Below are 17,112 nucleotides of genomic sequence, written 5' to 3' on the forward strand. Positions count from 1 at the left end.
CGAAGGAATTGCAGTGACCCGGTAATGTTCATCTAGTGACTGTGACAAACTACGTCACGTCATCACCCCGAGCTACCATTGCGCGCATAAAACATGGCGCCTTCCGTAAGTCAAAACATGTGCTAATTATTATAGATTTAAAAAAGAACCGGGAGTATTTTATGTGTTTCTAATAACATGTTTTAGTAAAAGAGAACAATTGTGGCTTATTAGAGCCTACAAGTCTTTAAGTCCGAGGTTCCCTTTTAATGGCATAAATTTAATTGTGGATAAGTGTAACGCTTCTTTGTTGGAGCTCATTTTCACATAGATGACAAGTGTTGTGCATCATTTGAATTTGAACGGTTCCGATTCCGATTCGACGTTTTGATTCTGGTTCCAAACGATTCTTGATTCCGAATCTTTTAATAGGCAGGGTAAAAAAAAATGCATAGTTTATATTAATTTCATAACTTTTCGATTATTATTTTTTTTAATTATATGAACTTTCAGTTAACTTTGCTATGAATTTCTCACAGAGCTATTTTTAACATGTATATAAATATCAGTCTTTGAACTTGAATACGAGGGATTTTCTTTCCACAGGAGTGCACTTTCACAACGAGTTTTATTTTCAAGTAGCTCACAAAGAAAACATTTACACGTCTTCTTTTGCCTATGTTTTAGAGTGTCTTATGCTGCAGGCATTCGTTGTATTGCATCGTTTGTTTTAGGTGGTATTTCTACAAGTTAGTTTAGGGCTGAGGGAAGTGTACTGTCCCTTGATCTTAAGTTGACTACTTTTTAAGTTTGATTTATTTCTAAACTGTATTTCTTTGTAAACTTTGTTGTTCATCCGTCCACAAGATGTCACTATTGAAACTCCGGACTCTACAACTCTAGTTTTTCTTTGGTTTTGCTATGTGCGCTTGGTTTCCCTTAGTGGTGACTTACTGGAAGCAGCAGGCAAAAAGATCTTATTACTTTAGTTGGAAAAGAATCCTTGAGGTGTACGGACACACACCTCCTCTGCGCTACACATCGTTGGGAACCCTTGATAAAACAAAATCTTTAAGTGTGCACGTTTTAATATAAGGTCTGATATCATTTCGGTGTGTTTATTCTATTACTTTGTTGTCATTTATGTGAAGTGAAGCAACACTGTTTTGTGCTGAGCTAAATTAGCCGCTTCATTTGATTTGCTCATAACAGAGCTAGTCTTCACGTGGCTTCTCCTTCATGATGTTCGGCAGCTACTTTTTCCGGTCGGCAGTCAGGGCATCGAAACTTGGAATCGAAATTAAAAAATTTCCCATCGATGCCCGATGCCCAACCCTATAGATGACCAAGTTGTGTACTCAAATTTTGCGCTAATAATATGAAATTATGTGCAGTCAACACATTCCCTTGTATGGCACATACCTTTCCTCCAATCATGACGGTTCTTGGAGTCCACTGCTTGTTAGGCTCTCTCTTGATTCCTGACAGAAATCAGAGAAGATTTAAGGGTGGAGCTACTGTGTTAAGAATCGTCACGTAAATTCAAATGGATGTTCAATGCTTACGGTTATAATAAGTGATGATGTGTAGACAGTTGAGCAGCTGCCTCTTGTATTCATGGATTCTCTTGACTTGAACGTCAAACATAGAGCTCGGATTGATCTTAACCTTATAATGTTCCTCCAAGTGCACCGAAAACTTCAGCTTATTTTCCTGAAAAATAACAAGATTGACTTTAGCTCACCCGATAGTTAGTGTTTCCTCTCTAAACCTTTATACTCTCAGAGTGCGCGGAAACAATTTTGTAACAACCATATCAAGGAGACCTCTTAATGACAGATACCGATGCAGAAACGGTGGAAATCATGATTTAAGATTTGCATAACGAGCCTAGAGGAACAAATAGTGTTGCTGAATCACAATCAAAAAGATGAACTTGACATCACCTGCTTCACTTTGGCAACATCGCGGATGAAGGCGTCGTCGTTCACAAACTTGCGCAGACGCTGCAGCTGGTCCAGATCACGGATGAAGTCCTCTCCGATTCTCTTGATTGGACAAAGAAGGGAAGTGATATTTTAGCTAACATGCTAATCGATAATCACAGACATGCCTGCTTACTAATGCATGGTTTATGCTTCTGCGTCCGGCCGACGGCGTAGCATTTGAGCGCTGTGTAGAAGTGACTCATTGCGCTGTAGTGCGCCTCCCAGTCATTAGGGGGGTGTATCCTTATCTTTGTGTGGTTTTGCGGGCTTTTGCGGATTTTCACAGGGCTTCACATAACAAACCCTGGTCTCTGTCAGAGACGGAGCAACTCTTTCTCAAGCAGGAGCTCATCAAAATCAAAGAGTTTGTTTTTCTCAAAATGTTGAAACCCAGGAGACGAAAACTTTTGCGGAGTTGGTCTGTCTGACTACTGAACCAGTCGAGGCAGAGAACGAGTGAATGACGTGAAAAAGACATTTTGTGGTGACCAATCACTGTCTTTGCGGTTCACGTAGTAACGCGTTACCGCGAGGCGTAGTCAGGATTTTTGGGAGGCTGTGACATAGGGTCCAAGCAGGTTACGCAGTCGATGGCGTCGCCCAAATGCAGAAGCATAACAGCCCCTAAGTGATAAGAACAGGCCAGTATGCAGATAGTTGACGATGCACGTCACACCCTCAACATATGATAACAGATGGATCGATAATTCTAAGCTAACGTTTTGCGTCGAATCAGCCAACTCCTCGCTGAGGCTGACAGGACATGATCACCGATGCCCCAACAACAGTAGCCACGAACTCTTTTGCCCAATCCAAAACTGGCAAAGCCTCTGGGCACAGCCCCTTCGATCTGCCTCCCCACCTCCCAGCACCTTCAAAAGTAGTGTTGTTTTCGTCAGCGATGACGACAACTAAATATTTCGTCAACAAATACTTCTTTCATGACAGTAATGAGATGACAACATGCTAGAAGCGTGTTTTAATAGACTCAAACAACGAGACGAATGCCAGTTTTTTTCCGTCACATGTTCACAATGTGTGACATTTATGTGTAGTTAGCCTGCCTCATTGCAGTGTCTGGTTGTGTCACTTGTGATGTGCTGCGCCCCCCACCAGCGTGTCATCTCCAGTCTCCATATAGGCTTGCACACACTGTAAGATATTTTTTCTTGGCCAGAGAGAATATGCAATTTTGCTTTAGCCTGTAAAGTCTCTTCTGAGTGATCACCACACACTAAATGTAACTTGTAGCGTTAGCATAGTATTCGCCTTCACGTTAGCATTAGGCTAAAGCTAACGCAAGCGTCCTCTTAAACTCTCGGGAAAACTTTTTTTTTTTTTTTAACTTAATATTCGTGGATCCAGGTGGGTATAATTCATTGAAAATAATTTTGTTTTCCTGCTGATTGTGTATTATCACCAAATTGGCCACATTTTAAGATGACTAAAATATTTCCGTCAAAGGTCGTCACTTCTCAGGATGCCCCAACAACAGTGGTCACAAACTATTTTGCATAATCTAAGACTGGGAACACCCTTGGGTACCGGCCGAAAACCCCTCTGATCTGCCTCCCCGCCTTGTGACACCTTTAAAACACTGAACATTTCCATCAGATGTCGTCACTTCTCGAGAATGGAACCCTGGGCCCAATAATCTCCCTCTGTTTGCCTGACAGTTTTCATTGTTGTTCTCGTTATTTTTGACTGTTCCAGACTAGACATGTGCCGATTACCGGTTTTTAGGTATACCGTGGTATGAAAACGCCAACGTTTCAAAACCGCAAAAATTTTCCGTCATACTGTCCCTAAGGTATTAGCCATTTTTTGTGTCCCAAAAATGCAGGGAGAAATCCCTCTCTTGCAGCTGCAAGGCTCAACCCCCCACCGGTTGTTGCTTAGTGTCAGTGAGTCAGCTGTGCTACACTATAGCTGGAGGATGTGAAATTCCTAAACTTTTTCCCCCATCGAAGAAAACAAAATCCCTGGTATGGGAATACTTTGACTACAGAAAAGTGACAGATGGCCGTAGCTTAGAGGAGGAGGGCCAACCGACATGTAAAACATGTTTTTGCGTAGGGTGGCTGCCGAGGAGGCGATACCTCCAATATGATTTTGCATTTATACTAGGGCTGTCAAAATTAATTAATTATTTTTTAAATTATTCACGTTAAAATATTTGACGCAATTAGCGCACATGCCCCGCTCAAACAGGTTAAAATGACAGCAGTGTCATGTCCACTTGTTACTTGTGTTTTTTGTCTCCCTCTGCTGGCGCTTTGGTGCGACTGATTTTATGGGTTGACATCAACAATGGCGACCTACTAGTTTATTTTTTGATTGAAAATTTTACAAATTTTATTAACACGAAAACATTAAGAGGGGTTTTAATATAAAATTTCTATAACTTGTACTAACATTTATCTTTTAAGAACTACAAGTCTTTCGATCCATGGATCGCTTTAACAGAAAGTTAATGTTACTGCCATCTTGTTGATTTATAGTTATAATAAACAAATACAGTACTTATGTACAGTATGTTCAATGTATATATCCGTCTTGTCTTATCTTTCCATTCCAACAATAATTTACAGAAAAATATGGGATATTTTAAAAATGGTTTGAATTGCGATTAATTACAATTAATTAAATTTTAAGCTGTGATTAACTCGATTAAAAATTTTAATCGTTTAACAGCCCTAATTTATAACAAATTAAAGGTTATCAAACACTGTCATGAACGTTTCCCACCAGCTAGGAGAGTTAACTCCAGCATGTTTAGTGTGTCTAGCGGTTGTAAAAGATGTTTTTTTTTTCTCTCTGGCAACTACCTGTGTTGAGAAACAGTGTGTGTGTGTGTGTGTATAGTGTAAACATGAGTCATACACACATGCTTTTTCTGGAACATAATTCAATTATTTTTGTTCTGATGGTAATAATGTTGAGCTGTGGCTGTGGGTTAGGGTAGTCCTTTAGGCTTACCTAAAGGACTACATTTATGTCAATTTTATTGCGAAAAGTTTTTATTTTTTTTTATTTTAACTTCAAATTATGCTTATGTTCCAATTTGCTTATATATTTTGAAAACTAAAAATCCTGTTCAATAGAATTTTTTTTTCCCCTAATATGTCAAAGTAACACATTTTAGAGCTGTAATTGCAATACTGTCATACTGTGATATTTTGGCTTAAGGTTGTCATACCGTCAGAATCTCATACCGGCACATACCTTTTCCAGACTTAAATTATTAAGTCTACTTTTTGGGAAGTTGTTGTGAGAGGTTGTTTTTTTTTTCGATGATCAAAGTTGGTGTTCTTGGAGTCAGATAGTGTGTACAATGACATGAACATGCGGCATTTGGCTTGGAGGTCAAGTTCCAACAACAAGAATAGAGAATTGCTGTTTCAATCTGTGTAAGGTGTGTGTAAAAAAAAAAACAACAACAACAAAAAAACGCTAACCTCTGCGATGACCTCAGCCAAGCCAGGGTTACACATCACTAGCCAGCGGCGAGGGGTGATGCCGTTTGTCTTGTTCTGGAACTTATGTGGCTCCATTTCATAAAAGTCCTTGAAGCTGCCGGGCAGATATAAATCAGGACGCGCAAATCACAAAATGGCCCTCGGCCAAAGGTGCGGGGGCTGCGACGACCATCGCGAACGTACACAGTGGCTTTGAGGATGTCTGAGTGGATCTGGGCCACGCCATTGACCGCGTGCGACCCAACGATGCACAAATGAGCCATGTTGATCCTCTTTTGTCCTCCTTCTTCAACGAGGGACATCCGGCTCAGACGGTCCACGTCACCAGGGAACTTTGCAGCAACGTTCTGAGAAATAAAAAGGCAAATTGATCATTCACGTTCCTCTAATAGTAAACAAATACATCTCCTTCCTTGCTCCTATACTTGGAAATTTTGCAAAAGCCGCACAGTTGAATGAGAGCAAATTTCACTTTTCACCTTTAATTCACGGTTTGGCACATAGGTCCCCGAGCGCCTATCTGCAGCTAACAGCGAAACCAAACTGACAGAGAGGACGGATGTGCGTTGCAGACAAAGGCAGGTCTCAAACCTTGTTATTTCCTTCTGAAATTACGTGTCTGAAAAATTTTGTTTTACAGCCCTGATCTTTAGAATATTTGTGGCTGATGGAAAACGGGCTCGGTGTTGAGTTTGCTGGCTGCAGGGGGTGAAAGAATCAGCCGAGTTCACGTCATTCACTGAAGTGTATAATTCCGAGACCTGTCGTTAGTCTCCCAAAGGGCTGCAATTGGAAATCGAGCCATGGAAAACACAGACGGGAAAGGATTTCCAAATTTGCAAAGTCCTCCGGGACTAGGGACATGAACCTCTGGGTACCTCATGATATGATACTATTTACGATACAAGGCTCACGATAACGATAATCTCACGATATGGAGAGTGAGGCAAATAAGTATTTAGTCAACCACCAATTGTGCAAGTTCTCCTACGTGAAAAGATTAGAGAGGCCTGTAATTCTCAACATGGGTAAACCTCAACCCAGAGAGACAGAATGTGGAAAAACAGAAAATCTAATTGTTTGATTTTTAAAGAAATTATTTCCGAATTAGAGTGGAAAATAAGTATTTGGTCACCTACAAACAAGCAAGATTTCTGGCTGTCAAAAAGGTCTAACTTCTTCTAACGAGGTCTAACGAGGCTCCACTCGGTACCTGTATTAATGGCCCCTGTTTTAACTCATTATCGGTATAAAAGACGCCTGTCCACAATTTCAGTCAGTCACACTCCAAACTCCACTGAGGCCAAGACCAAAGAGCTGTCGAAGGACACCAGAGACAAAATTGTAGGCCTGCACCAGGCTGGGAAGACTGAATGGGCAATAGGTAAAACGCTTGGTGTAAAGAAATCAACTGTGGGAGCAATTATTAGAAAATGGAAGACATACAAGACCATTGATAATCTCCCTCAATCTAGGGCTCCATGCAAGATCTCACCCCGTGGCATGAAAATGTTAACAAGAACGGTGAGCGAAAATCCCAGAACCACATGGGGGGACAGAGTGAATGACCTACAGAGAACTGGGACCACAGTAACAAAGGCTACTATCAGTAACACAATGCGCCACCAGGGACTCAAATCCTGCATTGCCAGACGTGTTCCCCTGCTGAAGCCAAAAATGAACAGGAAATGACCCGTAAATGCCCGCAAGACTGGCTGTGAATGCTCTGGTTTCAATGCCATTAACGGCGTTAGACGTCCAATCCAATCAAAATAAATTGGATATCTAGCGCCGTTAATAGCAGCCAGTAAGCTAACATACACACTATTCTAATGCAAGATTTTGGTAGCAACCTGTTGGTTCCTTTTATTTTTGTTTTATTGTTTTTTTTAAACAGTTACACCTTTTTAAAACGATATATTGATTACTGCTGGGCACATATCGATAACCTTTTGGTTTACGAAGTCTCGCAGTATATCACCTTTTCGATATATTGTTACACCCCTACCCAGTACTGCATACTGTATACAGTGATCCCTCGCTACTTCGCGCTTCAAACTTTGCGCCCTCAGTCAATCGTGGATTTTTTTTTTTCCCCAATTAAAAAATAAATAGTGGTATTAAGTAATAGTATATAACAGTATTTTATAGAGTTGTCCCAATCAGATCACGTAGTCTCTTAGTATCGCTCCTGCCGCTTATCTTGGTCAGGCAATGCACAGGAGTTGCTTATTAAAGTTAATGATGATTGACAGACATTAAGGTTTGATCTTGCCAGAGACGCTTGGAAGTCGAAACATCAAAGTACCGCATGCGTCAATCATCGTTTAACTTGTTAAACAGTTGCTGTAACAACTTATTGTGTGAGTGGACTCACTCAATGAAGCATTTAATAAAGGTCAAGCATTTTCTAATTAATCCTTGTTTAAAAATCATGTTGTGGGACATTAACATGTTTAAACCTTATCATAATCATTGCATTTGAAGTGCTTAAAAACCATTTCTTAAAATATATATACAGTTGTGGTCAAAAGTTTACATACACTTGTGAAGAACATAATGTCATGACTCGCTTGAGTTTCCAGTTATTTCTACAACTCCGATTTTTCTCCGATAGAGTGATTGGAACTGATACTTCTTTGTCACAAAAAACATTCATGAAGTTTGGTTCTTTTATGACTTTATTATGGGTTAACAGAAAAAGTGATCAAATCTGCTGGGTCAAAAATATACATACATGGATCTGAAAAAGCGAATCATTGACTTGAACAAGTCAGGAAAGTCACTTGGAGCCATTTCAAAGCAGCTGCAGGTCCCAAGAGCAACAGTGCAAACAATTGTTTGTAATTATAAAGTGCATGGCACTGTTTTGTCACTGCCACGATCAGGAAGAAAACGCAAGCTATCATCTGCTGCTGAGAGAAAATTGGTCAGGAGGGTGAAGATTCAACCGAGAATCACCAAAAAGCAGATCTGCCAAGAATTAGAAGCTGCTGGAACACAGGTGTCAGTGTCCACAGTCAAGCGTGTTTTGCATCTCCATGGACTGAGAGGCTGCCTTGCAAGAAGGAAGCCCTTGCTCCAAAAGCGGCACCTTAAGGCTCGACTGAAGTTTGCTGCTGATCACATGGACAAAGATAAGACCTTCTGGAGGAAAGTTCTGTGGTCAGACGAAACAAAAATCGAGCTGTTTGGCCACAATGCCCAGCAATATGTTTGGAGGAGAAAAGGTGAGGCCTTTAACCCCAAGTACACCATGCCTACCGTCAAGCACGGTGGCGGTAGTATTATGCTGTGGGGCTGTTTTGCTGCCAATGGAACTGGTGCTTTACAGAGAGTAAATGGGATAATGAAGAAGGAGGATTACCTTCACATTCTTCAAGATAACCTAATGTCATCAGCCCGAAGATTGGGTCTTGGGCGCAGTTAGGTGTTCCAACAGGACAATGACCCCAAACACACATCAAAAGTGGTAATGGAATGGCTAAATCAGGCTAGAATTAAGGTTTTCGAATGGCCTTCCCAAAGTCCTGACTTAAACCCCATTGAGAACTTGTGGACAATGCTGAAGAAACAAGTCCATGTCAGAAAGCCATCAAATTTAACTGAACTGCACTAATTCTGTCAAGAGGAGTGGTCAAAGATTCAACCAGAAGCTTGTGGATGGCTACCAAAAGCGCCTAATTAAAGTGAAAATGGCCAAGGGACATGTTACCAAATATTAGCGCTGCTGTATGTATATTTTTGACCCAGCAGATTTGATCACTTTTTTCTGTTCACCCATAATAAAGTCATAAAAGAACCAAACTTCATGAATGTTTTTTGTGACAAAGAAGTATCTGTTCCAATCACTCTATCAGAGAAAAATCAGAGTTGTAGAAATAACTGGAAACTCAAGAGAGCCATGACATTATGTTCTTCACAAGTGTATGTAAACTTTTGACCACAACTGTATATCCCAAAAAGTTTAAAAAAAAAATTTTTTTAATTATAATTTGGGGAAAAAAGTGAAGAAACATGTCTTATATGTACTAGTATCTCTTTCCAATGCTAAATCTGAACAATTACATTGAACACACACACACAAAAAAATGATTTTTTTTTTATGGGGGGGGGGCGCTAATCCGCAGTTTTTCACTGGTCCCCATGAACCATGAAAAACGATGGATCTCTGTATATGAAAATCCGTATTCTTTGGTTGAACAGTATACATTTCCAGAAAAACATTGCTTTTAAAAAGAACTAAAACGCCTATGCCTCTCTGACCAGACGAGCAGGCCAATCAGCTGCCGTGTCATTCCTCAGCTATATTTAGCAGGAAGCAGGGGAGACAAGGATACCGGTACATCCAGCCTTTTGCAATAGGCAGTACTAACCTCCAGGTGGCGACGATTGATCTCATAGATAATTTCCAAGTGGCGGGGCAACAGATGGGCAAACAGGTCCACTGGCCATCTCTCCAGAGCCTCTGGGAGGACTGTGTGATTGGTGTACGCACAAGTACGCACGCACACATCCCAGGCCTGTATGGAAGGAAATAGTTTCGAGTTTTTGAACTTATTGCCTGCTAATTCATTTGAAACTCACCTGATCCCATGAAAGTTTCTCCTCATCGACCAGAACCCTCATAAGCTCAGGAATAGCCATGGCCGGATGAGTGTCGTTCAGCTGGATGGCAACCTGAATATAAAAAGCGGCGTTAAATGTCATTAGCCAGTTGCAGAAAATTCTCACAGAGCGCTCAGTGGCGCTCCACTATTCTGATTCGATAATAACCCTGCAACAATGCGTTAAACACACACTGACAGAGGCAATTTGAAGTGAGGCGCAGACACATTGGGACAGGGTGTTAAAATTGACAGAAACTATTTTGTTTTTTTTTTCCCTCTCCCTTCACCTTGTCAGGCAGTTTGCTGAAATCTGTGCGAGCAATCTCCCTGGAGCCAAACTTGGAGACCTTGAAACGGCGAATGATGTCTTGCAGGGTGGCAGACACCACAAAGTATTCCTGCTTCAGACGCAGCTCCTTGCCCTCAAAGAACTAAGGAAAGAAACACATTTTTTTGTTTATAAAACCTCGACACATCATTCAAATTGACAGTCGGGGAAATTACTGTATTTTGTCAATATCCGTTCAGATTTTGATCACTTACCCAAACAGGATTTAATCCTATTTGGCACGGAACTAATATAATAGCTGCATGAACGGGGTGACAAAAATACTATTTTTGAGGGAAATTAAACATGACTTTCATAAATAAATGACCATCTAAAAGTGCATGGATTTGCATTTTACAAAGAAATTAGGCTCGTGTCCACCTTTTAATAAAAAATGAGACAAAACGAAACGGCAGTGCGTGTTAGCTAAAATTACATTCAAGCGCTACCTGAATTTTGGATCAAGCCCTTGCACCCTAACCCTTTTGCACGGACATAAATTACCATGACACGGTTCATAGCTAAAGCTTCAGGGTTATCAAGCAAATCCTCCATCTGGAGCCTGTAGGGAGGCGACGCATCGTGGTCAGGTCTTAAGTCAGATTTAAAAGACGAAGACCCTCAGGTTCTTCAGGTCCAGATTATGGAAATCCATCCTTTAGGATTTAGATACCTCAATAGGAGCAACACCGCATACCGGCTGTTTAATTTCGCACTTGAAAAAAAAAAAAAAAATTATACTGTATTTTTCGGACTATAAGTCGCACCTGACTATTAAGGCCGAGTTATACTTCCGCGTCAGACCTACGCCCTCAAGGAAGAATCGAGTTACGACCCTACGCCGTAGCCTGACGCGCACCTCTCGATTTTTCTAACCTTCGCGTCGCGTAGACGCGTTGACGTAGCGAAAACGGACTGTGATTGGTCCGCTCAGACTGTTGTTTCCGGGCGAAAACACCGCCATTGTAGAATAGAATCAAACATTATTTTCTACACGCAAAAATGCACCAAGCCGACGGGAGTATCATCGAAGAGCAAGTCTCGTCAAGAAATTATTATTGTGACTGCCAAATGGCAAGGTCGGCGATCGAAAAAATAAATAAATGGAAGAACCACCGAGACGTGGGTCGTGGGACGTCGGAATCGAGTGGCCACACGAAGCGGTGACCCAGTCGGCCAAAAACTGCCAACTTTTTATCACTTTATGGCGTATTTTTGGTTGGTGCACTTCATCATTTACTGTGTACATATGTTTCAAGTATATGAAGAATAAAGCACAGATTTGGTGTCAAAAGAGTTGTTTTGATCTTTAATTTTCAATAACAGACAGTTCACACACACAATACATCATCACTGATTGAGAGTGCCTCGGTGCTTTTTATGATAACCTTAAAATCAAGCCTCCCAACGCAGTTTGGGAAGTTCCCTAGACGCCAGAAATCTGCTATGGCTTCCCACTGGCTGGTTGTAGGACACGGCAAACAAATCAGGCTGGAGGGCTTTGCAGACCTTGAACGCAGTGCTCGACGCCAGTTTGAAGCTAGCCGCCACAGCTAGCTCTCTCCACCCGAGTCTAAAACTCTCTGTGCGGCATCAGAAGTCGGCCAAACCGCCTCGAAACCGTCTTCTGCGTCGCCTGCCCGTCAACATTTGTATGTTCAATATTTATTCAGTGTTGATGAGCAGAATATTTACTTTCAAGAGTTCCATCTTGCATTGTTTATTTTTTCTCCGACTAGCGGAAGTAGTCAACAATCATGCCCCAAAACCGTACAAACATAACGCCACATCCCTCTAGTGGCTTGGCGGTGAATTACAGAGCAACGTGTTCCCTCACCGCAGAACTATCGAATGTCGAATGACGCCGTAGTCGCTACGCCGTCACCGCAACGCGGGAGTATAACTCAGGCTTTAGTCGCACCAGCCAAGAAATGCACAATGAAAAGGGAAAAAAAACATTTTGGTCGCACCGGAGCAGAGGTGGGTAGTAATGCTCTACATGTACTCAGTTACATTTACTTGAGTATCTTTTTGAGAAGAATGTACTTTTACTTGAGTAGATTTGTGAAGAAAAAAACGCTAATCTTAGATTTATTATTTTTTTGCAAGCGATGCCAAGAGTAGCTCTACCAATTTAACCAATGATTCGTCGCAACAATAATCACATGACTCCATTATACCAATAAGACGATAGCTTGCTGTTCTATGATCACGTCACTAACACTGCTAGCCTGTTCAATCACATGGCGTCTTTAAAACTCAGTAAAAAAATTATTTGACATAGGGTGCTGCCTTCAACATGACTTGAAAACGCAGATTTAAACTTTTTTTTTTTTTTTTTTTTGGGGGGGGCACCGATTGACCACGGAAAACCGGAGATATGACCCTTTTAATTTCATAATAGTAACTATGAAGGAACTATTCACCATTAAAAGTAGGAACTATTTTCTCCACTAGAGGGCACTCATGCTCTTTGGATGAGTAATACTTCATTTCTGTCATTTTTTCTTTCGGCAAAATTAGATGTTTTTTCTTTATTTTGTGTTTCTTTGGCATTATGTACTGTAATTGGTTATTTTACAGTATCATTATAACAACAGTTAATATAGATATCTTTGTACTGACAAAAAAATGCTATCGTTTAAAAAAAAAAAAATCAAACAAAAATGTAAGCACTTACTCACAATGTTATTCATTACTTGAGTAGTCTTTTTACCAAATATTTTTTTACTTGTACTTGAGTACATTTTTTTTGTATGACTGCTTTGACTTGAGTAATATTATTTTGAAGTAACACTACTCTTACTTCAGTAACATTTTTGGCTACTCTACCCACCTCTGCATCGGACTATGAATCGCATTTTGGGGGGGAAATCCAACACCCAGAACAGACATGTCATCTTGAAAACAGTGTTGTTTCCGTCAACAATGACGATAACGAACATATTTCGTCAACGAGTGGTTTTATTCATGACGATGACGAGACGATAACGAGCTAAAAAAAAGTGTATTGGGAGACTAAAAATATAATGACATGAATCGTGCGCTATAGTTTCCTTCACATGTTCACAATGTGTAGTTAGCCTGCATCTTAGCAGAGTCTGTTGGCGTCACTCATGTGACTTGAGCCCCCCCTCCTCCCTGACTCACCAGTGTGTCTTCTCCAGTCTCCATGCAGGCTTGCACACAAAATACTTTCAAATCGCAGATATGTTGGCTGTGAGCCAGTCGTGTTAGCTCGCCATTTTTTGATTACATCATCACCAGAGTACTCAGGTTCTTCAGACTTTTCATGGGTAAACCTTTGGCCTTTTTACAGAAAAAAAACGAAAATGCAATTTAAGCTATTTTTGGCTGAAAGTTTTCGGCGCCGAATTTTTGGTCACATCTCTAAATATCCTTCCATCCATCTATTATCTTTTGCTTAATCTGGGATCAGGTCACGGGGGCAGCAGCTTTAGCAGGGAAGCCCAGACTTCCCTCTCCCCAGCCATTTCAACCAGCTGCCCCTGTGGGATTCTCAGGCATTCCAGCTTGTCCTCGGTCATTCGCGGGCGGGGCCACCCGCTGGTGGAACATGCCCGGAACACCTCTCAAGGGAGGCGTCCAGGAGGCATCCGAACCAGATGCCGGAGCCACCTCAGCTGGCTCCTCTCAATGCAGAGGAGTAGCGGCTCGACCCTGAGTCCCTCCCGGATGACCGAGCTAATCACCCTATCCCTAAGGGAGAGCCCAGACACCCTGCAGACATTTTGGCTACATATATCCAGGATCTTGTTCTTTCGGTCATGAACCGCAGCTCGTAACCAAAGGTGAGGGTAGGTAACATAGATCGAAAGCTGAATCTGCTCCAAAAACGAACTGGTGCAGAGTCCGCATCACTGCAGACCCATCCCCGATCCGCCTGTTAATCTCCCGCTCTCTCCAACTCTCACTCAGGAACAAGACCCCAAGAAACTTGAACTCCTCTACTTGGGGCTCATCACCAACACGGAGAGGGCACACCACCCTTTTCCAACTGAGGACCATGGCCTCGGATTTGGAGGTGCTGATTTTCATCCCAATTTATGAAGCCAACAGCACCACATCATCTGCAAAAAGCAGAGATACTATGCTGAGGCCACCAAACCGGACCCCCTAAATGCTTCAGCTGATACTACAAATTCTGTCCATAAAAGTAATGAACAGAATTGGTGACAAAGGGCAACCTTGGCGGAGTCCAACTCTCACTGGGAACAAATCCGACTTACTGCCGGCAATGCGGACCAAACTCTGGCACCGGTCATACAGGGACCTTACCAATCTCTCTCTAAATAATATGTTAATAATTCCACACAAAAATTGGTCCAGAGTATAGTCGCACCCCCCGGCCAAACTACAGTCATTTTTGGACTATAAGGCCAACCTGACTATAAGCCGCCATCCACCAAATTTGACACGAAAACTGCATTTGTTAATAGATAAGCCACGCTGGACTATAAACTGAAGCTGTCCTCACTGTATTTTGGGATATTCACCCCAAAAGATATTAACCAGTAACACGTTATTTGACAGCAGCATCATAAACTGTCATAATACCAAATGAACCACAATTAGGCTTTGAACCAATTGGCTGCTGAGCTTCATGGCTTCAAGAGGCTTCATTTGGCCATCCCTGCTCCCTTGGAGGAGACAGTCAACCTCTGCTGCCACCTGCTATCAACAGTGTTGTCGTCCAACATGCCTCCTAGCATGCATTACAGCGCTACAGATGTAAATAACAATCAAAATGCATGTTCTATGCTAATCGTTTCTTCGGTTACTGTTGCAGTTGTTTCATTAATTGCTAGTTATGGAATTTGATAACACTTTATTTGACAGTGGCACCATAAGACAATCATGATTCTGACATGACACTGTCATGAGCAAGAATGTCTTTTAGTGTGATACGCAGGGGTGAAAGTGGCCAGAACGGTCAGGAACGCAGTTCCGGTATAAGATTCAGGGCCGGAATGCTGTAGCGGTATAAGATTTAGGGCCGGATTGCCGGTACACGGTGCTTTGATTCCAAAAATATGACGGCAAATGTCAAAAAAAAATGCTAAGCTGCCACACACACATGCATTTCATCTCCAAGAAGAAAAACAATCTACCAACATCAGATTTACATACACAAGTGTTAACAACAAGCATAATAAAGTGCTTGTGTAACGTAATCCGTTTCCACCAATATTTATGATTGATTTTATTCCACGGACGGCATGGAGGTTTCCCAAGCTGCTGCAGTTATCTGAGTGTGACGATGATGAGTCACGTCAATGTGCGAATGCACGCAGCAAAGCAAAACGCCTGGACTCATTTATCCGTTCAATTGGCTGACATACTGACATGTGATCAGCAAAGATGGTTAGCTCTGATTGGTTCAAATGTGCATGTTTTCTGAAACAGCAAAAAAAAAAATGGATCAAATCTTTAAGCGCAACGAAAGAGTTGAGGAGGCTTATTTATCATATTTAGTTTTATTTGCTCTGATGAGGAGGTTCAGAACATCTTAGCTGTCAATGGGCACTTTGGACTTATATTTGTTCATGTTAGGCTACTTATTTATTTCCTTATGATTTAAAAAAGTCGATTTTTGCACGATCTCTTTAAAATATATTCCATTTCACTCTGCATAATATAAGTCATTTGTACTTCTTTTTCTTAAAGTATGTTACTTATATCTTTATTATTAAAAATTTTTAAAAAGTAAATGTTTACATTTACTTCAATTTTAATATATATCCTATGTTTTTATGTAGTTAAAATTGAGATTTGGCATTTAGTATGTAAGGAAATGAGGGAAAATAAAAATTAGGAGATGGAGGTTGGGGTTATTGCTGTTTTGTTAACTTTTATTTGCAAATCATTGAAAAAAATACAAATTTGAATGAAAAATAAATAAATAAAACTTCTGGCTCCGTGGCGACCTTCACGTCGGGGAGTTCCGGCAAGAAATTCTAGCCACTTTCACCCCTGTTCATACGGCAAATTATCTCTCTTTTAAATGGATGTAAAACATTTGAGCTGTATATAAAGGGAGTTTGTGACATAATTTGCCAGATGACACTGAATGACATCTATCATATGCGTTCAGTAATGCCCATGATCGTGTCATAATTATGAAGGTCTGTCGACAGTCTTATGATGCCGCTTTAAAATAAAGTGTTACCTATTAACCCAAGTAAATCAACAAATAAGTTACACTGGACTATAAGCCACAGGATTCAAAATGAGGGGGAAAAAGTAGTGGTTTATAGTCTGAAAATTACGGTATGTGAAAATAAGGTGAAATGATATAATAATGTGTTAATAAGTTCACACATACGTTGCTCTAGTGTATACAGTATGTCGCACCCTCGGAAAAACTATGGGGTGGGAAACACTGCAAATAATCCTTTCTTACATTGTCATTGGGATACAGCACACGAGAGATGTTCTCAGCCAGGTTACGATCCAAAACGGCTTGAATGTAGCCACCGACGTTGACTGTCGAAATACAAAAGTGAATGAATAAAACCTTCCAAGCTGATTAAGATGGTTCCACATCATCACATTTCTGCAAGACACGTACAGTCTTTCAAGTTGAATTCGCACGGGGCCTTCGCAGACCACAGCCTCATCGTGTTGACGACGTTGTTTCTGTAGCCAGGGATGGGGGTGTCATATGGCAGGGCCAAAACTACCTGCCAACACATTACAGGAAGAGA

General features: G+C 41.1%; 1 protein-coding gene and 1 long non-coding RNA gene across 2 annotated transcripts in view; one reads left to right on the top strand and one right to left on the bottom strand.

Annotated features, from left to right (window-relative positions):
- The window catches only part of LOC130906797 (uncharacterized), an 85,450-nt gene that overhangs the window by 53,498 nt on the left and 14,840 nt on the right, over window positions 1-17,112 (top strand). The window lies entirely within an intron of this gene.
- pygma (phosphorylase, glycogen, muscle A) overlaps window positions 1-17,112 on the bottom strand; it is a 39,349-nt gene that overhangs the window by 16,055 nt on the left and 6,182 nt on the right. Inside the window, exons 6-15 of the mRNA XM_057821426.1 lie at window positions 16,977-17,088; window positions 16,809-16,891; window positions 10,344-10,487; window positions 10,034-10,126; window positions 9,823-9,969; window positions 5,630-5,793; window positions 5,426-5,540; window positions 1,926-2,027; window positions 1,545-1,692; window positions 1,402-1,460 (exon numbers count right to left, since the gene is read on the bottom strand). Coding sequence (XP_057677409.1) covers window positions 1,402-1,460; window positions 1,545-1,692; window positions 1,926-2,027; window positions 5,426-5,540; window positions 5,630-5,793; window positions 9,823-9,969; window positions 10,034-10,126; window positions 10,344-10,487; window positions 16,809-16,891; window positions 16,977-17,088 — 1,167 coding nt within the window. The remainder of the gene's footprint in view (window positions 1-1,401; window positions 1,461-1,544; window positions 1,693-1,925; window positions 2,028-5,425; window positions 5,541-5,629; window positions 5,794-9,822; window positions 9,970-10,033; window positions 10,127-10,343; window positions 10,488-16,808; window positions 16,892-16,976; window positions 17,089-17,112) is intronic.

The sequence above is a fragment of the Corythoichthys intestinalis genome, chromosome 18 (assembly GCF_030265065.1).
Source record: "Corythoichthys intestinalis isolate RoL2023-P3 chromosome 18, ASM3026506v1, whole genome shotgun sequence".
In the NCBI taxonomy this organism is placed as follows: domain Eukaryota; kingdom Metazoa; phylum Chordata; class Actinopteri; order Syngnathiformes; family Syngnathidae; genus Corythoichthys; species Corythoichthys intestinalis.